General features: G+C 36.7%; 1 protein-coding gene across 1 annotated transcript in view; it reads left to right on the plus strand.

Annotated features, from left to right (window-relative positions):
* CUBN (cubilin) overlaps positions 1–23848 on the plus strand; it is a 264463-nt gene that overhangs the window by 31709 nt on the left and 208906 nt on the right. The window contains exons 16-20 of the mRNA XM_045874338.3: positions 1353–1515; positions 2263–2450; positions 19032–19176; positions 19404–19582; positions 23385–23550. Of these exons, the coding sequence (XP_045730294.1) occupies positions 1353–1515; positions 2263–2450; positions 19032–19176; positions 19404–19582; positions 23385–23550 (841 nt within the window). The remainder of the gene's footprint in view (positions 1–1352; positions 1516–2262; positions 2451–19031; positions 19177–19403; positions 19583–23384; positions 23551–23848) is intronic.

Genomic DNA, 23848 nt, shown 5'->3' on the forward strand with positions numbered 1-23848 from the left:
AGAAGAGGAGTCAATCTATGCCCCTCCTGCTTACCATTAGTAAAAGATTAAAATATAGAAGAAGAAAAAAAGGCTGTTATATTCAAAGGCCATGAGCATATAGGTGTATCAGAAATGTTGCTCTGCATTTGTAGACTGAAAAGATCATTAAGATTGAGTTCTTATGTTGCTCCTGTCTTGTTTGTCACCATAAATCTTAGTAGTCCTTGCAGTAGTGATAAAAGACAATATACTTTTCCAAGTCCATTAGAGAAGAATGGAATGCTATGGAATTATTCATAAAGGATAGAAAGGTGCGGCTGTCAAACAGGGATCTCCACAAGTTAAAGTCATTAGCAATTTAGCAGTTGTAATGGATTCGAAACCTTTGGGAATGACTGGAAAAATCTACCTCTCCCTGGAAAATCTCAGCAACATAATCTCTTAAATGTTGACAGTAGCATGGATTTTTTTTTTTGAAATTAATTTCAATGAATTCCATCAAATTTAAATTAGAGGCTTTTTTTTCATTCCTACATAATTCCTGGGTATATGTATAATAGAAAGTATCAATCATTCTGATAATATTGAAATGCCTCTCATTTCTCAACAATATTTCAAGGAACTAGTTAAACATAGGAATAAAGAAATGCTGTCCTATAACTTTGCTGCCGATAGAAAAAGTAATTTGAGTGGACCAAATTGGCCATGTTAGAATAGTACTTTGTTCACTGATGTTTGGTGTTCTATGTAGTATAGAATTTGCAGTTACAACAGAATTACAGAGAGGTTAACATGATTAAGAGATTAAAAACCAACAATTAAAAAGGATTTCTCAGGTCATATGGTCATTATCATGGTACTTAGTTACTATTAGGATTGCACTTCTAAAACCCCTTTAACTGTCTCTATGTTGCGTCAACCTGACTTCACTTCCTTTCCACCTCTGATCCTTCTGAATACCTGGACCAAGTTGTGAATCAGTCGACATTGTTGGTATTCCTTCTTCCCTTTTCTTTGTATATATTCATTTTCTCCTTCTCAATTACTAGGAATTTATCATTTCAAAATAAACATCTGGGGGGGGGCAACCGAGGAAAGAAAACATTGAGAAAGATTCACGAGAAAATTTCAAAGTATACATCTAGCCTTGGCATTAAAATTTAGACAGAAGATAAGGCGTCGGGGATGATGGGAGAAGGTGACTTACCCTTTAGTGAACCCCAACTGAGTATTGGATCTGTATGTGTTGGGAAAACCTCTGAGAGCCATCAGTTTCAAATGACTGGTTTTCTGAAGTTAATATACAAAATGAGTGGGTTTGTCAAAATCTGACCATTCTGTGCTTAATGATTCTCTTTTTTTTGTTTTAGATTCGAGATGGTCCTTTGTATCAGGACCCGGTTCTTGGGAAATTCTGCACCACTCTTTCTGTCCCACCACTCCAGACTACAGGCCCCTTTGCCAGAATTCATTTTCATTCTGACAACCAGATTAATGACCAAGGCTTCCATGTCACCTACTTAACATCACCGTGTAAGTAACCTGATCACTGGGAGCAGCATATGAATGTGAAGGACACTGCCATGCTTTTATGCTTATAGCCTATATTGACACCTTAAAACAAACCAACAGACCAATGATAAACAATAAAATACTCCATGATTTTTTACTTTAGGGCTTTTGTTCTAAACATACATCATTGGGCCCTGATGAGAATTCACAGGAAAAACACCTTTCAGGTCTCGATATCAGGAAATGTAACCATGAACATCTTTTCACAGGTCCCTTTTCTTCATTTACCCTGGCTTCAGGCTGAATCTAGAGCCAACCTTCTGTAGACTGTGGAGTCCAAACCCGTTTTCTGTGCATGTCAACTTTCCCTTGAGCACATCCTGCTATTCTATGTTCATCCTTTAGTTAGATTCCTTTTTCTAGTTATATATTTTATTTTGTCACATGTATTTTATAAGCTGCCTCAAATCTTTTTTGGAATGAAGGAGAGCATAAAGGTTTTTAAAAAGCAATTTGTAGAAGATGATGTTAGATGGGAAGTTAGATCACACATGTCTGAATCTATTTCTTTAGGCACTACATGGATGCCCCACAAACACACATCAAACTGAAAATATACTTAGAGACAGAAGCCTGTACAGGGTGAATAAAGTGGGTATATGATTGTATGTGTATGTGTGTCAGTTTTTAAAAATCATATCTAATGCCTGAGGGTCAGAGGAATGGCCATTCACAGGACCTTTCCCTTTACTTCCCTGTTCTCTTTAGCGGATCTGCATTGTGGAGGAAACTACACAGACCCAGAGGGTCTTCTCTCCTCTGACTTGTCTGGACCTTTCACTCATAGCAGACAGTGCATCTATCTTATAACACAGCCCCTGGGAGAACAAATACAGGTCAACTTCACCCATGTGGAGCTGGAAGGCCAGAGCGGCTGTTCCCAGAGTTACATGGAGGTAACTTTGACTACTCCAACTTTGACTATACCCTTACATGACGTTAATCAACATTTTTATATTCTATAGTGTAGTGGTTGTAGGGCCAGCAGCATGTGGATTCCCCGGATGATCTGGATGTTAGAAATACAGTTCTGTACCCTATCCCAGACCTACTTCATCAGAACCTCTGGAGGTATGCTCAGCAACCTGTGTTTTAACAAGCCCCCTTCCTTCCCCAGGTCATTCTGACTCAGGCTAGAGTCTGAGAACAACTGTTCTAGAGAGTATGAAAGAATTTGCCAAAAACAGATCTATAGATGGTGATACAGGAGATTGGTAATGAAATAGCAAAGGACAAAAATGAAAGCTGAAGCTAGGAACTCACAGTAATGCTAAATTACAAGCTATGAAACCGATCCTTAATAACTGAGGTGAATGAAAATAAGGCTAGAGCCTGAGAACAACTGTTCTAGAGAGTATGAAAGAATTTGCCAAAAATAGAACTATAGATGGTGATATAGGAGATTAGTAATGAAATAGCAAAGGACAAAAATGAAAGCTGAGGCTAGGAACTCATAATAATGCTATATTACAAACTATGAAACTGATCCTTAATAACTGAGGTGAATGAAAATAAGTAAGACTAATAAGATTTACTAATAAGACATAGTTTTCATAGATTGTCCGGGAAACTCAGCCCAGAAAAGTGGAAGGATTTGCTATTCAGTGACAGAGAATTAAGATAAAGCATTGGATGATTCTTGTTTTGGAGTGTAGGTTTTTTTCTTTCATTAGCCCTGCTTGCTCTCTTTCAAAAATTTTAACTCTGATTTAAGTGTGTGTAATGATTGTAAAATGAAGAATATCTGAAACGAAAAGGCAGTTTTGTTTGTCTGGCCTGGTATTTCTTTTGCTTAATTATTGGTCAAGCCACAAATTAAAGTGTTGAGCAAAAGAGACAAAACACTTTTTGTTGGGTGCAATCATTTTATATAAACTCAGAGAGGCATTGACAATTTTGTTTGTTCATGTGAGTTAGACCTAATTTGTTTTTCCAGGAAAACCTATGTAGCCTCTTGCCCTCTTCCCTCCTTGATATATATATAGTGGAGAAACAAAGAATTTTAGTGTAAGATCTGGACTTAGCTGAAAAATGAAGTACATTGACCATGGTGCCACAGTAATATTTATTAATATTTAGCTTAGTTAAGATACACATTACATTGGTTTCAAGTGTACAACATTATGATTCAACATTTGTATACATTGCAAAATGATCACCACATTAAGTGTATTTACTGATTTGTAACCATACAAAGTTACAATTTTTTTCTTGTGATGAGAACTTCTAAGTTTTACCTTTATAGCAACTTTTAAATTTGCAATACAGAATTGTTGATTATAGACCCCATGTTGTACATTGCATCCCCATGACTTATTTATGACTGAAAGTTTCTAGCATAACCCTCATGAGGTCCATCCATGTTGTAAATGGCAAAATTTCATTCTTTTTTGTAGCTGTGTAATATTCCATTATATATACACATGTAACACATCTTTATCCATTCATTGATCAGTGGATACATAGATTGTTTCCATATCTTGGGTATTGTAAATAATGCTGCAATGAACATAGGAGTACATATATCTTTTTAAATTAGTGGTTTCTTTTTCTTTGGTTAAATAGTAAGAAGTGAAATTGCTGGATCATATTGTATTTTATTTTCAATTTTTTGAGGAACTTTCATATAGTTTTCAATAGTGGTTACACCCCTACCAACAGTGCACAAGGGTTCCCTTTTTACCAAATCTTTGCCAACATTTGTTATTTTTTGTCTTTTTGATAATAGCTATTCCTACAGGTGTGGGGTGATATCTCATCATGGTTTTGATTTGCATCACCCTCATATTAGAGATGTTGAGCATCTTATCATGTGCCTGTTGGCCATCCACATTATTTTCTTTGGAAAAATGTCTACTCAGATCCTCTGCCCATTTTTAAATTGGATTGTTTTTTGTTGTTATTGCGTTGTATGATTTCTTTGTATATTTTGGATGTTAACTATTTATTTGATGTATGATTTGCAAATATCTTCTCCTGTTCATCATGTTGCCTTTTTGTTGTGTTGATGGTTTCCTTCACTTTGCAGAAACTTTTTAGTTTTTTGTTTCATTTGTTTATTTTTGCTTTTGTTGCCATTATTTCTGGAGTCAGATCCAAAAAGTTATTGCTAACACCAATGTCAAAGAGCTTTCTTCCTATGTTTTCTTCTAGACTGTGTGGTTTCTGGTCTTACACTAAGTCTTTGATCCATTTTGAGTTAATTTTGTGTATGGTATAAGATAGTGATCTAGTTCTATTCTTTTGCATGGGATTGTCCAGTTTTCTCAACACCATTTATCGAAGAGATTTCCTTTCCCCATTGTATATTCTTTCCTCCTTCATTGTAAATTAATTGACCATATGTAGTTGGGTTTATCTCTGGGTTTTCTGTTCTTTTCCATTGATCTCTGTGTCTGTTTCTATTGCAATACTATACTGTTTTGATTACTCTAGCTTTGTAGTGTAGTTTGAAATAGGGGAGTCTACAGCTTTGTTCTTTCACAGGATGGCTTTGGCTATACAGAATCTTTTGTGGTTCCCTACAAATTATAGGATCATTTGTTCTTTTTCTGTGAAAAATGCCATTGGAATTTTGATAGGGGTTGCATTGAATCTGTAGATTGCTTTGGGTAACCTGGACAATTTAACAATATTAAGTTTCCCAACCCATGAGCACAGAATATCTTTCCATTTATTTGTGTCACCTTCAATTTCTTTCATCAATGTCTTATAGTTTTCAATGTATAGGTCTTTTACTTGGTGAAATTTTTTCCTAGGTAATTTATTCTTTTTGATGCAATTGTAACAGGTATTGTTTTCTTAATTTCCCTTTCTGATAATTTATTAGTGTATAAAAATGCAACATATTTTTTTTTTAAAGATTTTATTTATTCATTTGAGAGACAATGAGATAGAGAGAGAGCATAAGAGGGGGGGAAGGTCAGAGGGAGAAGCAGACTCCCTGCCGAGCAGGGAGCCCGATGCAGGACTCAATCCTGGGACTCCAGGATCATGACCTGAGCCGAAGGCAGTCACTTAACCAACTGAGCCACCCAGGCGCCCGCAACATATTTTTGTATATTGATTTTGCACCCTACAGCTTTACTGAATTTATTAGTTCTAACAGTTTTTAGGTGTAACATATAGAATTTTCTCTGTATAAAATCGTGTCTTCTGCAAATAGTGGCTGTTTTACTTCTTCCTTTCCAATTTGGGTATCTTTTATTTCATCAGTATAGCTACCTCAGCTTTTGTTTGGTTTCCATTTGTATGAAATATCTTTTTTCCATCACTTCACTTGCAATCCATGTGTGTCCTTACAACTTGTAGGTAGCATACAGATGGGTCTTTTTTTTTTTTTTTTTTTAATGCATTCAGCCCCTCAATGTCTTTTGATTGGAGAATTTAGTACATTTACATTTAAAGTAATTATTGGTAAGTATGTACTTATTGTCACTTTATTTATTGTTTTCTGTGTGTTTTGTAGTTCCTCTCTGTTCCTTTTTCCTTCTATTGGTTTATTCCCTTGTAGTTTGAGGACTTTCTAGAGTGTTATGCTTAGATTCCTTTCTCATTATCTTTTGTGTATCTAATATAGGGTTTTACTTTGTGGTTACTATGAGGCTCATATATAACAGCCTATATTTATAACAATTTATTTTAAGTTGGTAGCACATTCTGAAATTCTACATTTTTACTACCCCACTACATTTTATGTTTTTGATGTTTTGATGTCATTTTATGTTTTTGATTTTACATCTTTTTATTTTGTGTATCCCTTCAATAATTATTGTAGTTATATTTTTTTATTATTTTTGTCTTTTAATCTTCTTACTAGTTTTATAAGTGATTAGTCTACTACCTTTACTGTATATTTACCTTTACCAGTGAGGTTTTACTTGCATAATTTTTTCTGGTAACCGATAAGTGCCCTTTCTTTTTAGCTTAAAGAAGTCACTTTAATATTTCTTGTAAACTGGCTTAGTGTCAGTCAACTGCTTTAGCTTTTGTTTATCTGGGAAGTTCTTTATTGAATGATAACCTTGCTGGGTAGAGTATTCTTGGTTGGAAGTTGTTTGCTTTTAGCACTTTGGACATATCATGCCCTTTATTGTTGCTTGTGAAGTTTTTGCTGAGAAATCTGATCGTAGTCTTATGGCTGTTTTCTTGTACATAAAAGTTGTTTTTCTCTTGCTACCTTTAATCTCTTTATCTTTATCTTTTGACATTTTAATTATAAAGTATGTTGGTGTGGGTCTCTCTGAGCTCATTTTCTATGGAACTCTCTGGGCTTCCTGGATCTGGTTAGGGATCCCCAGTTAGGGATTTTTCAGCCATTATTTCTGAAAATAAGTTTTCTGCTCCTTTCTCTCTCTCTCTCCTCCCTGTGGAACCTCTATAATGTGAATGCTATTCTGTTTGATGATGTCCTATATGTTCCTTAAGCTATCTTTATTATTAATTTTTTTTCTTTTTGCTGCTCTGTTTGGATGAGTTCCACTGCCCTGTCTTCCAGCTCACTGATTCTGTCTTCTGCTTGATCTCATCTGCTGTTGAACCCTCCTAGGGTTCAATATTTTTTTTTTATTATTATGTTATGTTAATCACCATACATTACATCATTAGTTTTTGATGTAGTGTTCCATGATTCATTGTTTGTGTATAACACCCAGTGCTCCATGCAGAATGTGCCCTCTTTAATACCCATCACCGAATCCAGAGATTTTTGTCTCAGATGGTGAGGTAAATGTGTATATTCATTCAGTTTATGTTTTCCAAAATATCCCATAAAATACATTAAAGTTTTATACTATGGAGCGATTTTAGATATTTTTATGTAAATAAAAATTTAATTTCCAACATCTGTTTTTTTACTTTAAGAACAGTAAAAAAATAGCTCACACTTAGAGTACTTACTATGCACCAGGTGCTATTCTAAGACTTTAAAATACTGTAATACATTACGTAGTTAATGATTACTGTCTTTCTACTGTCTGTTAGATGTGGTACATGTTTGACATGAGTTAGTTCATTGAATCTTCACAAAAACCATTATTATTCCTATTTTGATATGAGGAAACTGAGGCCCAGAGAAATTGTCACTTGCCTGTGATTACATGTTTGGGGAGTAGGGGAGCTGGAAATTGAATTCGTTCCAGTTGTACTCTTCTCTGATAAGAACAGAAACACAATTGTGTAGCTATGACCACAAAAGGTGGCTCACCTTCCATGGGAAAGAAGCTCTTGTGAGTTTCCCAATTCCATATCTGGCTCCCTGGTCACAGGACTATAGCATGGAACCAGGCGCAATGCTTTTCTCAGACAGGCAAAACTGTAACTCTAATTTTTAGGGAAATCTGAGTATCTTTCTATTAGGTGCTATGTGGGGTTCTAATGGCTCCAAGGTGTCATCAAAGCATCTGGAATGATATACCCTCTCTACCCTTGAACTACATTCTAATTGAATTTCAATAAGAAGTTACATGAACTCTGAATCGTTGTGAAACGTTATCATTAAAAAATAATAAAAAAGCATTGAAACATTTAATTTTGTGAAACAGAATGGAAGAATGTTATGTGGCCAGAATGGGATTTGAGTTAATTTATCTAACTGCTTATTTTTGTCCAGTCATTTAATGACTGTATAACCTTGGACAATTTTTTATCTGGATGCTTCAATTCCTTCTTCCACAAGATGCCCTACTTATTCCTTCAAACTTTGTGAATGTAAATCTAGGCAGTGAATGATAAAAGAAGCTTGAAGAATTAAAAACATTATAAAAATGCAAGGTTTTCCTAGGCCAAATTTCCAACTCCTGCCTTGAACTGATCAGTTCAGAGATAGCTGGTAAGACCCTTTCATGGTTGGCCATTGGAGTATTGACATTCTGATGTGCACACACACCCATAAAATCTTGATCAAATTTCCCTCAGGGGTTGTTGATGGAGAAAATATAAGAGCTCTATTAGAAGGACAGGACATGTATAGTGATTGGAATAATTGAAAAGATTTTCTATTATGTCCTTGACCATCCTAAAAGGAATACAATCAATTTGCAGAATTTTAGCACCAGCAAGGGCCTGAGAGGTTGTCTAATTTAAATCTTTAATTTTTACAAATGAGGAAATTGAGGTCACAAAGATCAAACTCTAGTAATTGTCAGAATAGGATTTAGATGTACCTACATGGGATTCTAGATAGACATATGCTGACTTCCATCAATTTCTTGCCAATACATCATATCTATTTATTGGGATAATTTGTGAACTAAGCCCATCTTTTTAAAAAAGATTTTATTTATTTATATGACAGAGAGAGAGACAGCAAGAGAGGGAACACAAGAAGGGGGGGAGAGGGAGAGGGAGAAGCAGGCTTCCTGCTGAGCAGGGAGGCTGATGCAGGGCTCAATCCCAGGACCCTGGGATCATGACCTGAGCCGAAGGCAGACACTTAATGATTGAGCCACCCAGGTGCCCCTAAGCCCATTTTTTTAAAAGTACATCTACTTCTTTTCATGTCCTTCAGACAGTGGGTATGGAAGAGAGTGATTCTGGAACCATATTCAAATGGCATTATTATGACTCAATATATTGCTCCCTGAAATGGTGATTTCATTTTTAAAAGGTAAAAAAGTGAATATTTAAGCAAAGGAATAAAAAAAGAATAATGGTATTTCAGATACATTGGTGGTTTAGAAAGCAGATGACTTTGCCATTTACTAACTCTATAGGAGAGAAAAGACCACCCACAATTTTAGAAAGAATGAAAAGCTGAGAGGGAATTCTAGAGACATCTGGGAGAATAATAACAAGAAATTTTCTTTTGAATGAATAGATACACTTCTAAAAATCCTAGATCTTCTCATTATGTGGTTCCAGTTGTCTTGTTGCCATGTGAATATATCCTTTAAATGAAGATATTTAAATAAAGATATTATTGCCTAGTATATCTTTTTCATGTATAGTATAGTTTTGAAAGACTTGCTTTTGCTCAGTAAGAGCTCTGTAAACATTTTATTTGAGAATAGAATTTAACTACGGAAGATAATAAATCTGGTATTGGTCAGACCCAGTGTAGCATATCTATATTTTTCTTTTTTTTAGTAAGCAGCACACATTTATGCATTAATGCTTGGATTTATATATCTCTCTCAATTAAAATTTCTACTTCTAGAACACACATTGCCCATGGGTGATGTAAGGTGGCCAGTAACAAAAGAATGAGTATAGCAAGAACAGATCAACTGTTAGTTCATCTGTTTTTGTCTAAGAGAGCTTTTAAATTGAATAGAACAAATCAATGAATGGAGTAGAAGCATCTTTCCAGAATAAAAAGCAGCACCTCTCATTAATATTTCATAAGTGATTTAAGCCCTCAGAACTCTAAGTGAAGGACACATAAAAAAGTAATGGAAGTTTAATTTTTAATCCCAGAGAATCCAAGTAGTAGGCTGAATAATAATTTTAGAAGCCTATATGATGCTAAGGCCAGGGCTTGAATGCGATGTAGCAAGAAATGAATAGAATCTCCTTGACCAATCCTGAATCATCTGACCTCTCCCCACTAAGACTTCTGGTCAGTGGAAGGGAACCACATAAGAGAGACTGGTAAGAGAAGGGGAAGGAGAAGTGCCTTCTGCGGAAGTAGGAGGGCTTCTGGCGAAGTTGTTCCTTCTTAGAAGTGGAAAGCAAACAAAAATAAATGGCATAGAAAAGTAAGCTACATTAAATTTGGTGTCTGAAATGTGGGGAATGGGTACCTATTCTGCAAGTGTCATTGAATGACAAATGACTTCTTGCTAATCCAAGGAAATTCACAAAGCAGAAATTACACACCTATCTCTTTACAATGTAATGAAACTGGAAGTTAGTGATAAAAAAAAATTTTTTTTAAGATTTTATTTATTTATTTGACAGAGAGAGGCACAGCAAGAGAGGGAACACAAGCAGGGGAGTGGGAAAGGGAGAAGCAGACTTCCCGCAGAGCAGGGAGCCTGATGCAGGGCTCGATCCCAGGACCCTGGGATCACGACCTGAGCCGAAGGCAGACGCTTAACGATTGAGCCACCCAGGCACCCCCCCCCAAATTTTTTTTAATGCCCAAATACTTGGAAATTTATAAACTCTCTCTTAAATAGTTACTGGGTTAAGGAAGGAAATAGAAAATGAAATGAAAGACCATGTAGAAAATAACAAAGGGGAAATGCTAGATAGATATCAAAATCTGTGAGACATGAAGAAACTCAACTTCCAGGTAAAATCTTCAAAATCTTAAAGAGGAACTAAAAATTGGAAATGTAGGGGAGTACAACAAGCTGAAACACTGGAGATCTGTCTTCTCTCTGAACCTTTTATCACCTCCCTCTCCTCTTCCCAGTACTCTCTACCCTAGCTCTCTCAGCTGGCTTTGCACAGCATTCCCACATCTCCACACATCTTTAGATGGAATCAAATTCACAAAAGATTTCCTTTTGCTTTTTTAGGCATTGAAGCTATTCAGCTCCAGCCTTGGGATTGGTGGGGGCGGGGGGGGGGCTATGACTTTTGGTCTGCTTGAGTATACTTGTTATCCTCAAGGGGACATGCTGGTTAAAGTCTCATGGCTGTGACTCACTGAATAGTTCTTAAGAATAAAACCCAAATGGCAGAGAAAGAATAAGACCTCTGACAGCTGAAACTGGAATGTAACTGCAGCAAGCAAACACACTAGCTTAGGCTGAGGAGTATTTCCAGTTAAGCACATGTTGAAATTAATTTGAGCTTAGAGAGAGATGTTTCTAGAGATGGCAGGAAAAAGGGGAAATGGAGTGATGTTCAATAGTTTGCATTCTTTAGCATATTGGATTTGTAGTTTCGGCAGAGGTTAGAAACATTCGGTTGGTTTCTTAGCTCTGTTGTCAACACAGTCTTTCCACAATTGCTTGGCCATCCTGAACTTTTGTAATGGAGTGACAAAACATGCCATTGCTCAAGTGAAATAATTCTATTGGTTGGTGTAGTGGGAGCCAGGGAAAAGACTGAGATGGTAGCCCTGCCTAGTTGTGGAGGTGTGAGATTTACAGAACAGATCCTTGCTGTATGTAAAGGAGTTGCATGCTCATGGGGAGACTACAAACCCAATGGGACAAGTGAGACACAGAGGCTATAGGTAAGGGCATTTATCAAGAGTGCTACAAGCTATTCAGGGGAATCAAGAGGATGGCCAGTTCTCTCTGCTATGAACAGTATTGCAGGGAAATATGATAAAGGACTTCAACTCTCTCTTATATTAAGGTCAAGATATTTAACACCAGTGAATGTCAGTTTCCCTAATCTGTAACAGGAGTAGTAATATTAGTCTTCTCAAAAGGATTAAAAGGGATCATCCATTTATTTGTCTATTCATTCTCTAAATATTTATTGAACAATTTTGATGCCAGGCACTATGCTAGGGAATGGGTATATAAAATAGACAGATATTAAACAAGCAAGCATGCAACTGTGTAATTTCAAGTTGGGAAATGTATCTTGAAGGTAAGAAACAGTCCTATGGGAGAAAATAACAGGGCTAATGATGTTAGTGGATGGTCAGAGGTAGCTTCCCCAAGGATGGCACATTTTGGGTCTGAGGATGAGAAAGAGTTAGCAATGCAAAGAGTCAAGAGAAGGATTCCAGCTGGAAGTGCTAATGTAGCCTTAGAGACTGAATTGAGAAAAAAAATCTCGACAAACTCAAAGAATTGTGAAGAGCCTAGTGTGGGATGAATTGCAAAGGAGAGGAAGAGAGAAACAAGAGTTAGGCAGAAGCTTGACCTTGTAATGGCTTTGTAGGTGGAGATGAAGAACCCAGACATGCTCAGTGCAAAGGGGAACAATTAGAATGTTCTTAGCACAGAGCCGGAACACCAGTGAGTGGTTACTAAAAGTTAACCTGAGGATGATTCTGACAGTGATGCTGGGGAGAAGAGAAAAGGAGGAGAATGTGACATGATGGAGTTTGCAATCATGTAGGTTCACACTTCTAGGTGAAACTAGACAAGTACTCCTGATTTTGGAAAAGCAGATTTTTTTTTTTTTAAGGTTTTTTATTTATTTGACAGAGAGAAAGACAGCCAGAGAGGGAACACAAGCAGGGGGAGTGGGAGAGGGAGAAGCAGGCTCCCCGCGGAGCAGGGAGCCCGATGTGGGGCTCGATCCCAGGACTCTGGGATCATGACCTGAGCTGAAGGCAGACGCCCAACGACTGAGCCACCTAGGCGCCCCGGAAAAGCAGATTTTTAGAAGAATTAGATAAAGGATAAGTTTACTGATGGAGATATCAGAAAGGACACTGTTTCATGAGGCATAAAACGCTTTAATATTTTAACTATGAAATCATGAAACATAATAACAAAAATGTAAGGAAATAATTAAAAAAAATTTTTTTTAAAACAGTTTTTTTTTTAAGATTTTATTTATTTATCTGACAGAGAGAGAGACAGGAGAGAGGGAACACAAGTAGGGGGAGTGGGAGAGGGAGAAGCAGGCTTCCCGCTGAGCGGGGAGCCCGATGCGGGGCTCGATCCCAGGACCTTGGGATCATGACCCGAGCCGAAGGTAGCCGCCCAACCGACTGAGCCACCCAGGCACCCCTAAAAAATTTTTAAAGATTTTATTTATTTTTTTATTTACTTAGAGAGAGAGAGCCTGAGCAAGGGGAGGTGGGGAGAGGGAGAGAAAGAATTTCAAGTAGACTCTGTGCTCAGCAAGGAGTCCAATGTGGTGCTCCATCTCACGACCCTGAAATCATGACCTGAGCCGAAATCAAGAGTTGGATGCTCAACTGACTGAGCCACCCAGGCACCCCAAGGAAATAATTTTTAATCCCTGTATGGCTTCTCTCATTTCTTATCACTCACTGTTTATTGTCTTATTTGAAGTAGGGCCACATCCCCTCCTATGTGCCTAAATTAACCCAAGACTGGTCTGCAGGATCAAGTCTTTATTTAGCTAAGGGGCATTTCCACCTGAAGCTCACTTCACAGGAAGCCCCATGTTAAACACTGCTGCACGGGAGGGTTCTGTCTTCAGCTCTTGGTTGGACCAAACCTATGCGCCAGCATATTTGGTTTGCTTTGAATTAACGTTTAATACTTTAAATAGATTTTTGGAATTGTTATATAAAAACAAATCTGGATACATAGCAGATACAAACAAACGAGCACATGCATTAAGATGGGGCTTTGGGACCTGATCCATTCCAGATGTTAAAGCTTACTGCTGACTGGGCTCTAGAGCTCACACTTAAATTTCATATGAACTGTGTTTTTCAGCCCTGTTTATTTTAGCTTTCTCTACAGGAAACCATTCCTTTGTAAGAACTCTGATTTTGTTGTTTTTGTTTTAATGAGTAGTTTCTTTTCAAGAATTAGTTCAGTCTGATGAATGCAAAAATCAGAAGCCATTTGGGTGTTCCACAGGCTATATACTGCATCTCTGGGCCTGAAACAATCAGTGTTAGCTGGATTAATAAGGCAATCAATGAGAAATCTGGGCCTGGCCCACAGAACACTGGAATTCTGAACTGGCCCTAGTCATTTCTTTGCAAATGTGATCCAGTATAGAGAATGAATTTGATGTCCTGCCTGTATAGGTGACTCTGGTATGGCTTCACCTGACCTGTTAAGTTGTTAATATAAACCAGGTTTAAATACACATCATCTTTCTGTAGGTTATACTGTAATAACAAACAGTCAATAGCAGTACAACAAATCAAAAACAGTAACAAACAAAAAAATGTCTGTGGCTTACAGTAGTATACATTTATCCTTTGCTCATGTAAACGTGTTGGTTTGGGGTCACTGGAAGTTCTGCTGATCTGCTCACCCTGTCCCATCTGTCCCTGGGACTCAGGCTCTTGATCTTGTAAGAAAAGAAAGTAAAAAATGGTTGAATCCTGCAGTGGCTCCCAAAGCTTCTCCCTGGAGATGGCATATCACTTCCGCTCACGTGATGTTGGGTAAAGCAAACCCTATGGCCAAGCCCAGTCAATGGGAAGAATAATCATTAATTTTTCATGGGGAGGCATTGTAAGTCACATGGCAGTGAGCAGAGATGTTAGATCCCATTACAAGGAGGGATTTAAATAGGAAAAATAATACAGTCTATCCTAGTGCATAAGCACAAAAGAAAAAGGGGTTGTTATTGTTGTGGGGGAGGTGAAAATTCACAAGTCCTACAATATATATTGAATGCAGGATGGGCTGCAACAATATTTGAGATCACTTTAGAGCATTTAATGAACTTTATTTGTCTCTTTCAAAGGATTTGTGGTTAAGGTATTGTCATGTCCAGGATCCAGAGAGAATACAGGCTTTCAGATTTAATAAGGTTTCATTTCCACAGAGACAGAGAAATGCAGCCAAAATCAATTGTACCTTCTAGGTTTAGGGCCCATGAGCCCTATAAGTTCCTCTTAAAACATTTGGACTGCAGCTGCCTTTCTCCTTGCTAAAATCCTTGAATTTCATTAGCGAGGCCTTGGGGAATGGCCCACTTTAGCTTGCTCTGATGCTATTTGGCTGTTTTTCTTCCTTCTTGTCATCTTCTAGTGGGCAAAATACAAAAGAGAGACTACAGTCTTAGCAGAGGAGTTTGGAGCCCTGGAGGATCAGAGAACAGGGTGATATCTTACTCTGTGTTTCCTGCTTCCTGGTTTCCAAGAGCTAGTATGTTTGTGTTGCTAACAAAAATTGAACCATCATGCCATGCCTTAAAATTAATGAATCAACGAGCGTTTGTCAAATACCTATTTGCAAAGTTCTATGTTAGATGCTAAAGGCATGACAGACATTTTCTCCTCCTTCAAAGATTTGCTGTTTGGTTAGAGAGATATTTAGCATAACTTTAAGACAAATATGAAATTCGTGTTACAGCTCTTAGAAAGAAACTGGTTTGGCATGAGTCAGTGGAAAGGCATGTGATTTTTAAGGTCTGTGTAAGATTCAATCATATGGCTGTACCCTAATTTATTTAATCACTCTCCTATTATTAGACACTTGGAATATTTTCAGTTCTTGTAATTATAGATCCACTCTGATGTGAATTCTTGTGTGTCTTTGCCTGTGTCTCAAATGATTTCCTTATGATAGAGTGTTAGGAGTGAAGTTACTGGGTCCAAAACTGAACATTTTGAAGACTCCTGATGCATACTGTCAAATTATTTCCCAGAAATTTATATATGCTTCCACCAGTTGTGAATGGGAGCAACTGTGTTACCATATCCCTGCCAGCTTTAAGTATCAGAACTTTTAAAATCTTCCCTTTATTGCCCATTTCCCTTGGCCTGGGTGGATAATCCTTCAGGCTCAATTTAAAGGTTATTTCCACTGCCAAATATTCCATAATCCCCTGTTTGAGTTCAGGGTTTTAGGGTGAAGTCAGTTTCCTTTAAGGCCTTTTTATATCACCCTTTCTCTCTTCTGAAATGAAATTCATAAGATGATATAACCTCAATACACATATAATATAAAAAAATAAAGTTGGAAATATAAGATTTAGGAGAAATAAAGTAAAAAATGTACATATTTATTTATTGCATTATGTTATAAGCCCAGGCAAGCTAGACTTGAAGACAAAATGGAGCCTTATGCTATTTTCTCTTTGAGTCACCGTGAATGCCGCATACAGACCCAGGCTGACGTGGCTGTGTATATTGGTGGCAAATTTTCTGAAATGGTTACCAGCTCTTGTCAGATTTCCAGGGAAAGAAAAACACACAAAATTTCCTTTGATTTGTACTCTACTTATAATCTTGGAATATTCAGTATTTATTAAAATTGGGCAAAACTATTTTGGGTTTGGTCTATAAAACAGAGCTAGATTTCACACTTAGTAATAGAACTGTCCCTTATATGAGTGTCACATGGGATGCAGGAGAATTTTTGTGTGTGACACAAAATTATCTCTCACATTTCAGGGTGTTTAGTGTCTTTGGTCCCCAGTCACTAAATGTCAATAGTGCCTAGCCACTACTCTGTTAGTTGATTAAAACAAAAACAAAAAATGTCTTCAGAGATTTCCAAAATGTCTAGTTGTGAGGTGCCTGGGTGGCTCAGTCAGTCAGGTGTCTGCCTTCAGCTCAGATCATGATCTCTGGGTCCTGGGATCAAGCCCCGCATTGCGCTCCCTGCTCAGCTGCTCCCTCAGCTTGTGTGCTCTCTCTCAAATAAATAAATAAAATCTTTAAAAAAAGTGTGTAGTTGTGATACCTATTGAGAACCATTGTATTAAGTAATGATATAGCACCCCATACTTTCCCAAACATGGCACTCATGCTTTTAGAAAAATATGCTTGCTTGTTGTAGGGTCCTTGTAAGCATGACTGACCCACCCAGGCCCTGGCACTTACTGATGCCTTGATAATGTTAGTTGAGAAAATGAATTAATATTTGGGTAGCTAGATCTTCCAAAATAATTCTATATAACAGGAGTAGTATCTATATCCTTGGAATCATTCCCAATTTTGTGAGAAACCTCTAGCGTTTCACCTTTCAAAATGTCAAGAATTGCAATAGCTATTCTTTAGTTCACATTTTTTATGACTAGGCATTTTGCTGAGGAATTCACACTATTGTTTCATCTATTTGCTTCAACAACCCCATGAGCCAGGGTTAGATTTAGTAACTTGCTCAGAAGTGCAGGGGCTCTGGCCAGGTCTGTGTGACTGCATGGACTGTGCTTATAGCCCTTATAAGACATTGACTATTGATTTAAAACAGGTGGTCTTTATTGTATGAAGGCAATTTTCTTCCGCTCTTAACTTTCTAAGAGTTTTGCTTTTCATAAAAAGGAACGCTGGCCATTTTTTTTTTTGACATCTATGGAAATACGTGGTTTATCTTATTGGATCCATTGAGGAGTGTAATTTATAATTTGTAATTTCAAATAACCTTGCATTATTCAAGTTATCATATTTGATTGGTTTATAAGCCTAATGATGAAGTAAATTTGTTTTTCTAGAACTGTGTTTAAGATTTTTGTATCTATATAAATAGGTGAGATCAATCCATAGTTTCATCTGTATTATCCATATTGGAATTTAATAAGATAGTTCTGAGAAAAATTAGTTGGAGATTCCTCCATGTTTCAGGGTACCTTAGAACAAATTATCTATGGCAATTATTTGTTCCTTAAAAGTTTGAAATAATTGGGGCACCTGGGTGGCTGAGTCGGTTAGGTGTCAGACTCTTGATTTCAGCTCAGGTCATGATCTCAGGGTCATGAGATTGAGCCCTGCATCAGGCTCCATGCTCAGCAGGAAGTCTGCTTGACACTCTCCCTCTCCCTCTGCCCCTCTTCCTACTTGTGCATGTCTCTCTCTCTCTAAGTAAAATCTTAAAAGAAAGTTTGAAATAATTGATGAGGTAGAACATTTTCTGGGAGTTTTGGGAGGGGAAGTAATTATTTGATAATGTTTTCAATTTTATCCATGGTTTATTGTCTATTCAGATTTTATTTTCCTTCTCCTTGAGATAATTTTAGTAATTTATATTTTTTCTGGAAATAACCATTTCAAACATTCAGCTATATTAGCATAGAGTTGTACAAAGAATTATCATTCATATGAAATGAATGTATCAGTATCTGTATTTGTAGCATTTTTCTCATTTTTGGTTTGTATATCTGTGTTTATTCTTGTTTTAGTTTTCTTTTTATTTTCTTTTATCTTTATTGACAAAGATGTGTCTTAAATATCCCTATCCCCCACCCTACTCTCAAAAAACAATTCTTGAATGTATTCTTAAATTTAATATTATTTTGTATTTTATTATTAGGTTTTACTTTTAGTTTTACTTTATTATCCCTCATTGTAATACCTTTTCCAATTTTTTAAGTTGACTTTTTAAATTCTCTTTCTGTTATCTACTTTTCTGTTTCTTTCTTTCAATAATAAAGCAGTTTATTTATTTATTTATTTATTTTTGAAGATTCTGTTTACTTGACAGAGAGAGAGACAGTGAGAGAGGGAACACAAGCAGGGGGAGTGGGAGAGGGAGAAGCAGGCTTCCCGCAGAGCAGGGAGCCTGATGCGGGGCTCGATCCAGGACCCTGGGATCATGACCTGAGCCAAAGGCAGATGCTTAACGACTGAACCACCCAGGTGCCCCAATAATAAAGCAGTTTAGTCTAGGACTTCCTTTGATTACAGATTTGGCTGAAACTTGCATATTTTGATATGTTATCATATTTTGCTGTTTTCTAAATAATCCAAAATTATAAATTTATCTCCCCTTTCACATTGTAGAAATTAGTAGGAGAATGTTTTAAATATTCTTATGCTTTTGGATTTTATTTGGCTTAAGATTTTGTTATCAATATTTAGTGTTATTTTATTGTGCTGAAAAATTTCCCATATGTAACCTAAATTAGATGATAACTTATTCTGAATCTGCCGTTTTCTCATCTCCAAATAATCCACCATCACCAAGGTAATTTTGTTGATTAGGATTACAGATCTATTTTGTTTTTCTATTTAGGTTCGAGATGATCAAACCTTACTTGGAAAAGTCTGTGGCAATGAAACCATCTCTAACATTAAATCCATTACTAATAGTATCTGGATCAGGCTTAAAATAGATGCTTCTGTTGTAAGAGCTAGTTTCAGAGCTGTTTATCAAGTCGGTAAGAAAATTTATGCCTTAATTTTTAGGTGTTTAATTTGTCTGATTGTAACATTTTAATTTCTTGAAATAATTTAGTCATTTTATGTCCTTTAGTAGCAAGGAAAAAATTCTAAAAGTAATATCACATTCCTGTATATTCCTATGCAGAACTACTCTTTGCAATAAAAGTGAAGGCAAGAACCATTTATCTCTGAACAAACACTACTATCATTTTCATATTTACAGCTTGTGGAGGAGAATTAACTGGAGAAGGGGTCATTCGCTCACCTTTTTATCCTAATGTGTATCCAGGAGAAAGGATCTGCAGGTGGACCATCCACCAGCCCCAAAGCCAAGTAGTTATTCTCAACTTCACTGCCTTTGAAATTGAAAGTTCTACCCACTGTGATACAGATTATATTGAGGTAAGAGTAAAACATCTTTGAATACTTGTATTTGGTTGAATATTATTAAAAATATTATGTACATTATCTTCAGATCAGCTCCATGCAACTAGTTTGTAAAGACCAATATCTCTATAGATTCAAAAATTCTCAACAAAATACTAGCTAACTGAATTCAGCAGCATGTAAAGAGGAATATACACCATGACCAAGTGGGATTTATCCCCAGGAATGCAAGGGTGGTATACATTCAAAAATCAGCTAAATGTCTATGCTGCCCAGAGCAATCTATACTTTCATTGCCATCCTGATCAAAATACCAATGGCATTTTTCGAAGTGCTGGAACAAAAAATCCTAAAATTTGTATGGAACCAGAAAAAACCCTGAATTGCCAAGGAAATGTTGAAAAAGAAAAACAAAACTGGGGGCATCACGTTGCCTGATTTCAAGCTCTATTCAAAGCTGTCATCATCAAGACAGCATGGTACTGGCACAAAAACATACACATAGACCAATGGAACAGAATAGAGAGCCCAGATATGGACCCTCAACTCTGTGGTAACTAATCTTCGACAAAGCAGGAAAAAATATCCAATGGAAAAAAGACAGTGTCTTCAATACATGTTGCTGGGAAAATTGGACAGCTATATACAGAAGAATGAAACTCAACCATTCTCTTACACCATACACAAAGATAAACTCTAAATGGATGAAAGACCTCAATGTGAGATAGGAATCCATCAAAATCCTAGAGGAGAACAAAGGCAGTAACCTCTTCGACATCAGCCACGACAACTTCTTTCAAGACATGTCTCCAAAGGCGAGGGAAACAAAAGCGAAAATGAACTTTTGGGACTTCATCAAAATAAAAAGCTTGGCACAACAAAGGAAACAGTCAATAAAACAAAGAGGCAACCCATGGAATGGAAGAAGATATTTGCAAATGACACTACAGAAAAAGGGCCGGTATCCAAGATCTATAAAGAACTTCTCAAACTCGGGGCGCCTGGGTGGCTCAGTCGTTAAGCGTCTGCCTTCGGCTCAGGTCATGATCCCAGGGTCCTGGGATCGAGCCCCGCATCGGGCTCCCTGCTCCACGGGAAGCCTGCTTCTCCCTCTCCCACTCCCCCTGCTTGTGTTCCCTCTCTCGCTGTGTCTCTCTCTGTCAAATAAATAAAATCTTTAAAAAAAAAAAAAAAAAAAAGAACTTCTCAAACTCAACACCCAAAAAACAAATAATCAAGTCAAAAAATGAGCAGAAGACATGAACAGACACTTCTCCAAAGAAGACATACAAATGGCTAACAGACACATGAAAAAATGATCATCCTCATTAGCCATCAGGGAAATTCAAATCAAAACCACATAGAGATACCACCTTACACCAGTTAGAATGGCAAAAATTGACAAGGCAAGAAACAACAAATGTTGGAGAGGTTGTGGAGAAAGGGGAACCCTCTTACACTGTTGGTGGGAATGCAAGTTGGTACAGCCACTTTGGAAAACAGTGTGGAGGTTCCTCAAAAAGTTAAAAATAGAGCTACCCTATGACCCAGCAATTGCACAACTGGGCATTTACCCCAACGATACAGATGTAGTGAAAAGAAGGGCCACATGCACCCCAATGTTCATAGCAGCAATGTCCACAATAGTCAAACTGTGGAAAGAGCTGAGATGCCCTTCAACAGATGAATGGATAAAGAAGATGTGGTCCATATATACAATGGAATATTACTCAGCCATCAGAAAGGATGAATACCCAACTTTTGCATCAACATGGATGGGACTGGAGGAGAATATGCTAAGTGAAATAAGTCAAGCAGAGAAAGTCAATTATCATATGGTTTCACTTATTTGTGGAACATAAGGAATAGCATGGAGGACATTAGGAGAAGGAAGGAAAAAATGAAAGGGAGGGGGGAATCAGAGGGGGAGACAGACCATGAGAGACTATGGACTCCGGGAAACAAACTGAGGGTTTTAGAGGGGAGGGGGGTGGGGGGATGGGTTAGCCTGGTGATGGATATTAAGGAGGGCACTATTGCATGGAGCACTGGGTGTTGTCCGCAAACTATGAATCATGGAACACTACATAGAAAACTAATGATGTACTGTATAGTAACTAACATAAAATAAAAATTAATAATTAAAAATTAAAAAAAGGAAAAAAAAGATTTTCAAAATCTCTACACATGATTTCACCAATTGTATTTATAACATAATTTCTTATTTTTTCTGAAATAATTTTGCCAAAAATTGAATTTGGTGGGTATAAATATAATTTTCCCCATTAAAACATTGGATGAAAAAAATAGTAAAATAAAATAAAGGAAAAAAATCTCCCACATGATTACCTCAATAGACGTAAAAAAAGCATTTTGCCAAAATCCAACGTCTTTTCATGATAAAAACACTCAACAAACTAGGAATAGAAGGGAAAATTGTGCAAAATTGTGAAAGTAGGCCCTTTCCTTACACCACACACAGAAATTAATTAAAAATGGATCATAGACCTAAGAGTGGGAGCTGAAACAGTGAAACTTTTAGAAGAAAACATAGGAGCATTTGTGACCTAGGTTAGGCAAAGCCTTCCTAGATATGACACAAGGAGCAAAACAACAAAAGAAAAAATAGAAAATTGGACTTCATCAAAATTAAAAACAATCTAATTTTTAAAGTGGGCAAAGAATCTAAATACATATTTCCTCAAAGAATATACACAAATAGCCAATAAGCACATGAAAAGATGCTGAATATCACTAATCTTCAGAGAATACAAATCAAACCATAATGAGATACTGCTTCACAAGCTGTGGGATGGCTATAATTCAGAAGTCACAACATAGCAAGTGTTGGCAAGGACATAGAAAAATTGGAAACTTCTTACACTTATACACTGCTAGTGAGCATATAAAATGGTACAGCTACTTCAGAACACAGTTGCAAATTCCGCAAGAAGTTAAACATTTGATCCAACGATTACCATTTGTCATTTGACCCAGCAATTCCATTCCTATGCGTATGTCCAAAGGAATGAAAATATGTATCCACACAAAAATTTGTACATAAATGACTACAATCATTATTCTTGGTAGCCAAAAAGTAGAAACAATATAAATATCCATCAACTGATGGATGGATTATTAAAAAGTGGTATATCCGTACAGTGGAATATTATATGGCATTAAAAAGGAATGAAGAAATGACACGTTACATGGATGAATTTTGAAAACAGGTTAAATGAAAGGAGCTAGTCCCACAAGACCATGTAGTGTGTGATTTTATTTATTTGAATGTCCAGCATGGATAATCTGAGCCTGGGGTTTGAGGGAAATGGGGAATAACTGCTAATAGGTATGGAGTTTCTTTAGGGGGTGACTAAAATTTATTTTTATGACATTAATAAAATCTTTCAGAAATAATTATTCTTTTTTTTTTTAAAGATTTTATTTATTTATTTGAGAGAGAGAATGAGATATAGAGAGAGAGCATGAGAGGGGGGAGGGTCAGAGGGAGAAGCAGACTCCCTGCTGAGCAGGGAGCCCGATGCGGAACTCGATCTCGGGACTCCAGGATCATGACCTGAGCCGAAGGCAGTCGCTTAACCAACTGAGCCACCCAGGCGCCCCTAGAAATAATTATTCTTAAGAACAGTTGCACTGGGTATTATATAAGACAGATGAATCACAGACCTGTACCCCTGAAACAAACAATACATTATATGTTAATTAATTGAATTTAAATTAAACAAAAGCAGTTTTTCAAAATAATATCTAACAAAATAAACGAATATACTTAAAAAAATTTTTTTTTTTTACTTAGATTGGTAGCAGTTCCATTTTGGGTTCTCCTGAAAATAAGAAATATTGTGGCACAGACATACCTTCATTTATAACATCTGTGTACAATTTTCTTTATGTCATATTTGTGAAAAGTTCTTCTACTGAAAATCATGGTTTCATGGCTAAATTCAGTTCTGCAGACTTGGGTAAGATACTGACATTTTCTCCTGCTTTGCATTTGGGCCGAAAAAGTGAACAGCAGAAATAAATTATTATAGAAAATTCATCTATACTATAGATGTGTAGTTATCGACATTATAAAAATTTTAAAGTACATTCAAAGGCAAAGAAAAAATATATTTCCTAATCAGTATATATCAATAGTTAACTGATTTCTATTAATAAGAGGAAAACTAGGTTTTCTTAAGTGGCATATGAGGAACATGTTTCTTTTTCATCTTCTAAGAGGTTATGATCAGATTATTTTATTTTGAATTCCAGGTA

The sequence above is a fragment of the Mirounga angustirostris genome, unplaced genomic scaffold (assembly GCF_029215605.1).
Source record: "Mirounga angustirostris isolate CCGP_5_RB_7025 unplaced genomic scaffold, mMirAng1.0.hap1 SCAF_5, whole genome shotgun sequence".
Classification (NCBI taxonomy): Eukaryota; Metazoa; Chordata; class Mammalia; order Carnivora; family Phocidae; genus Mirounga; species Mirounga angustirostris.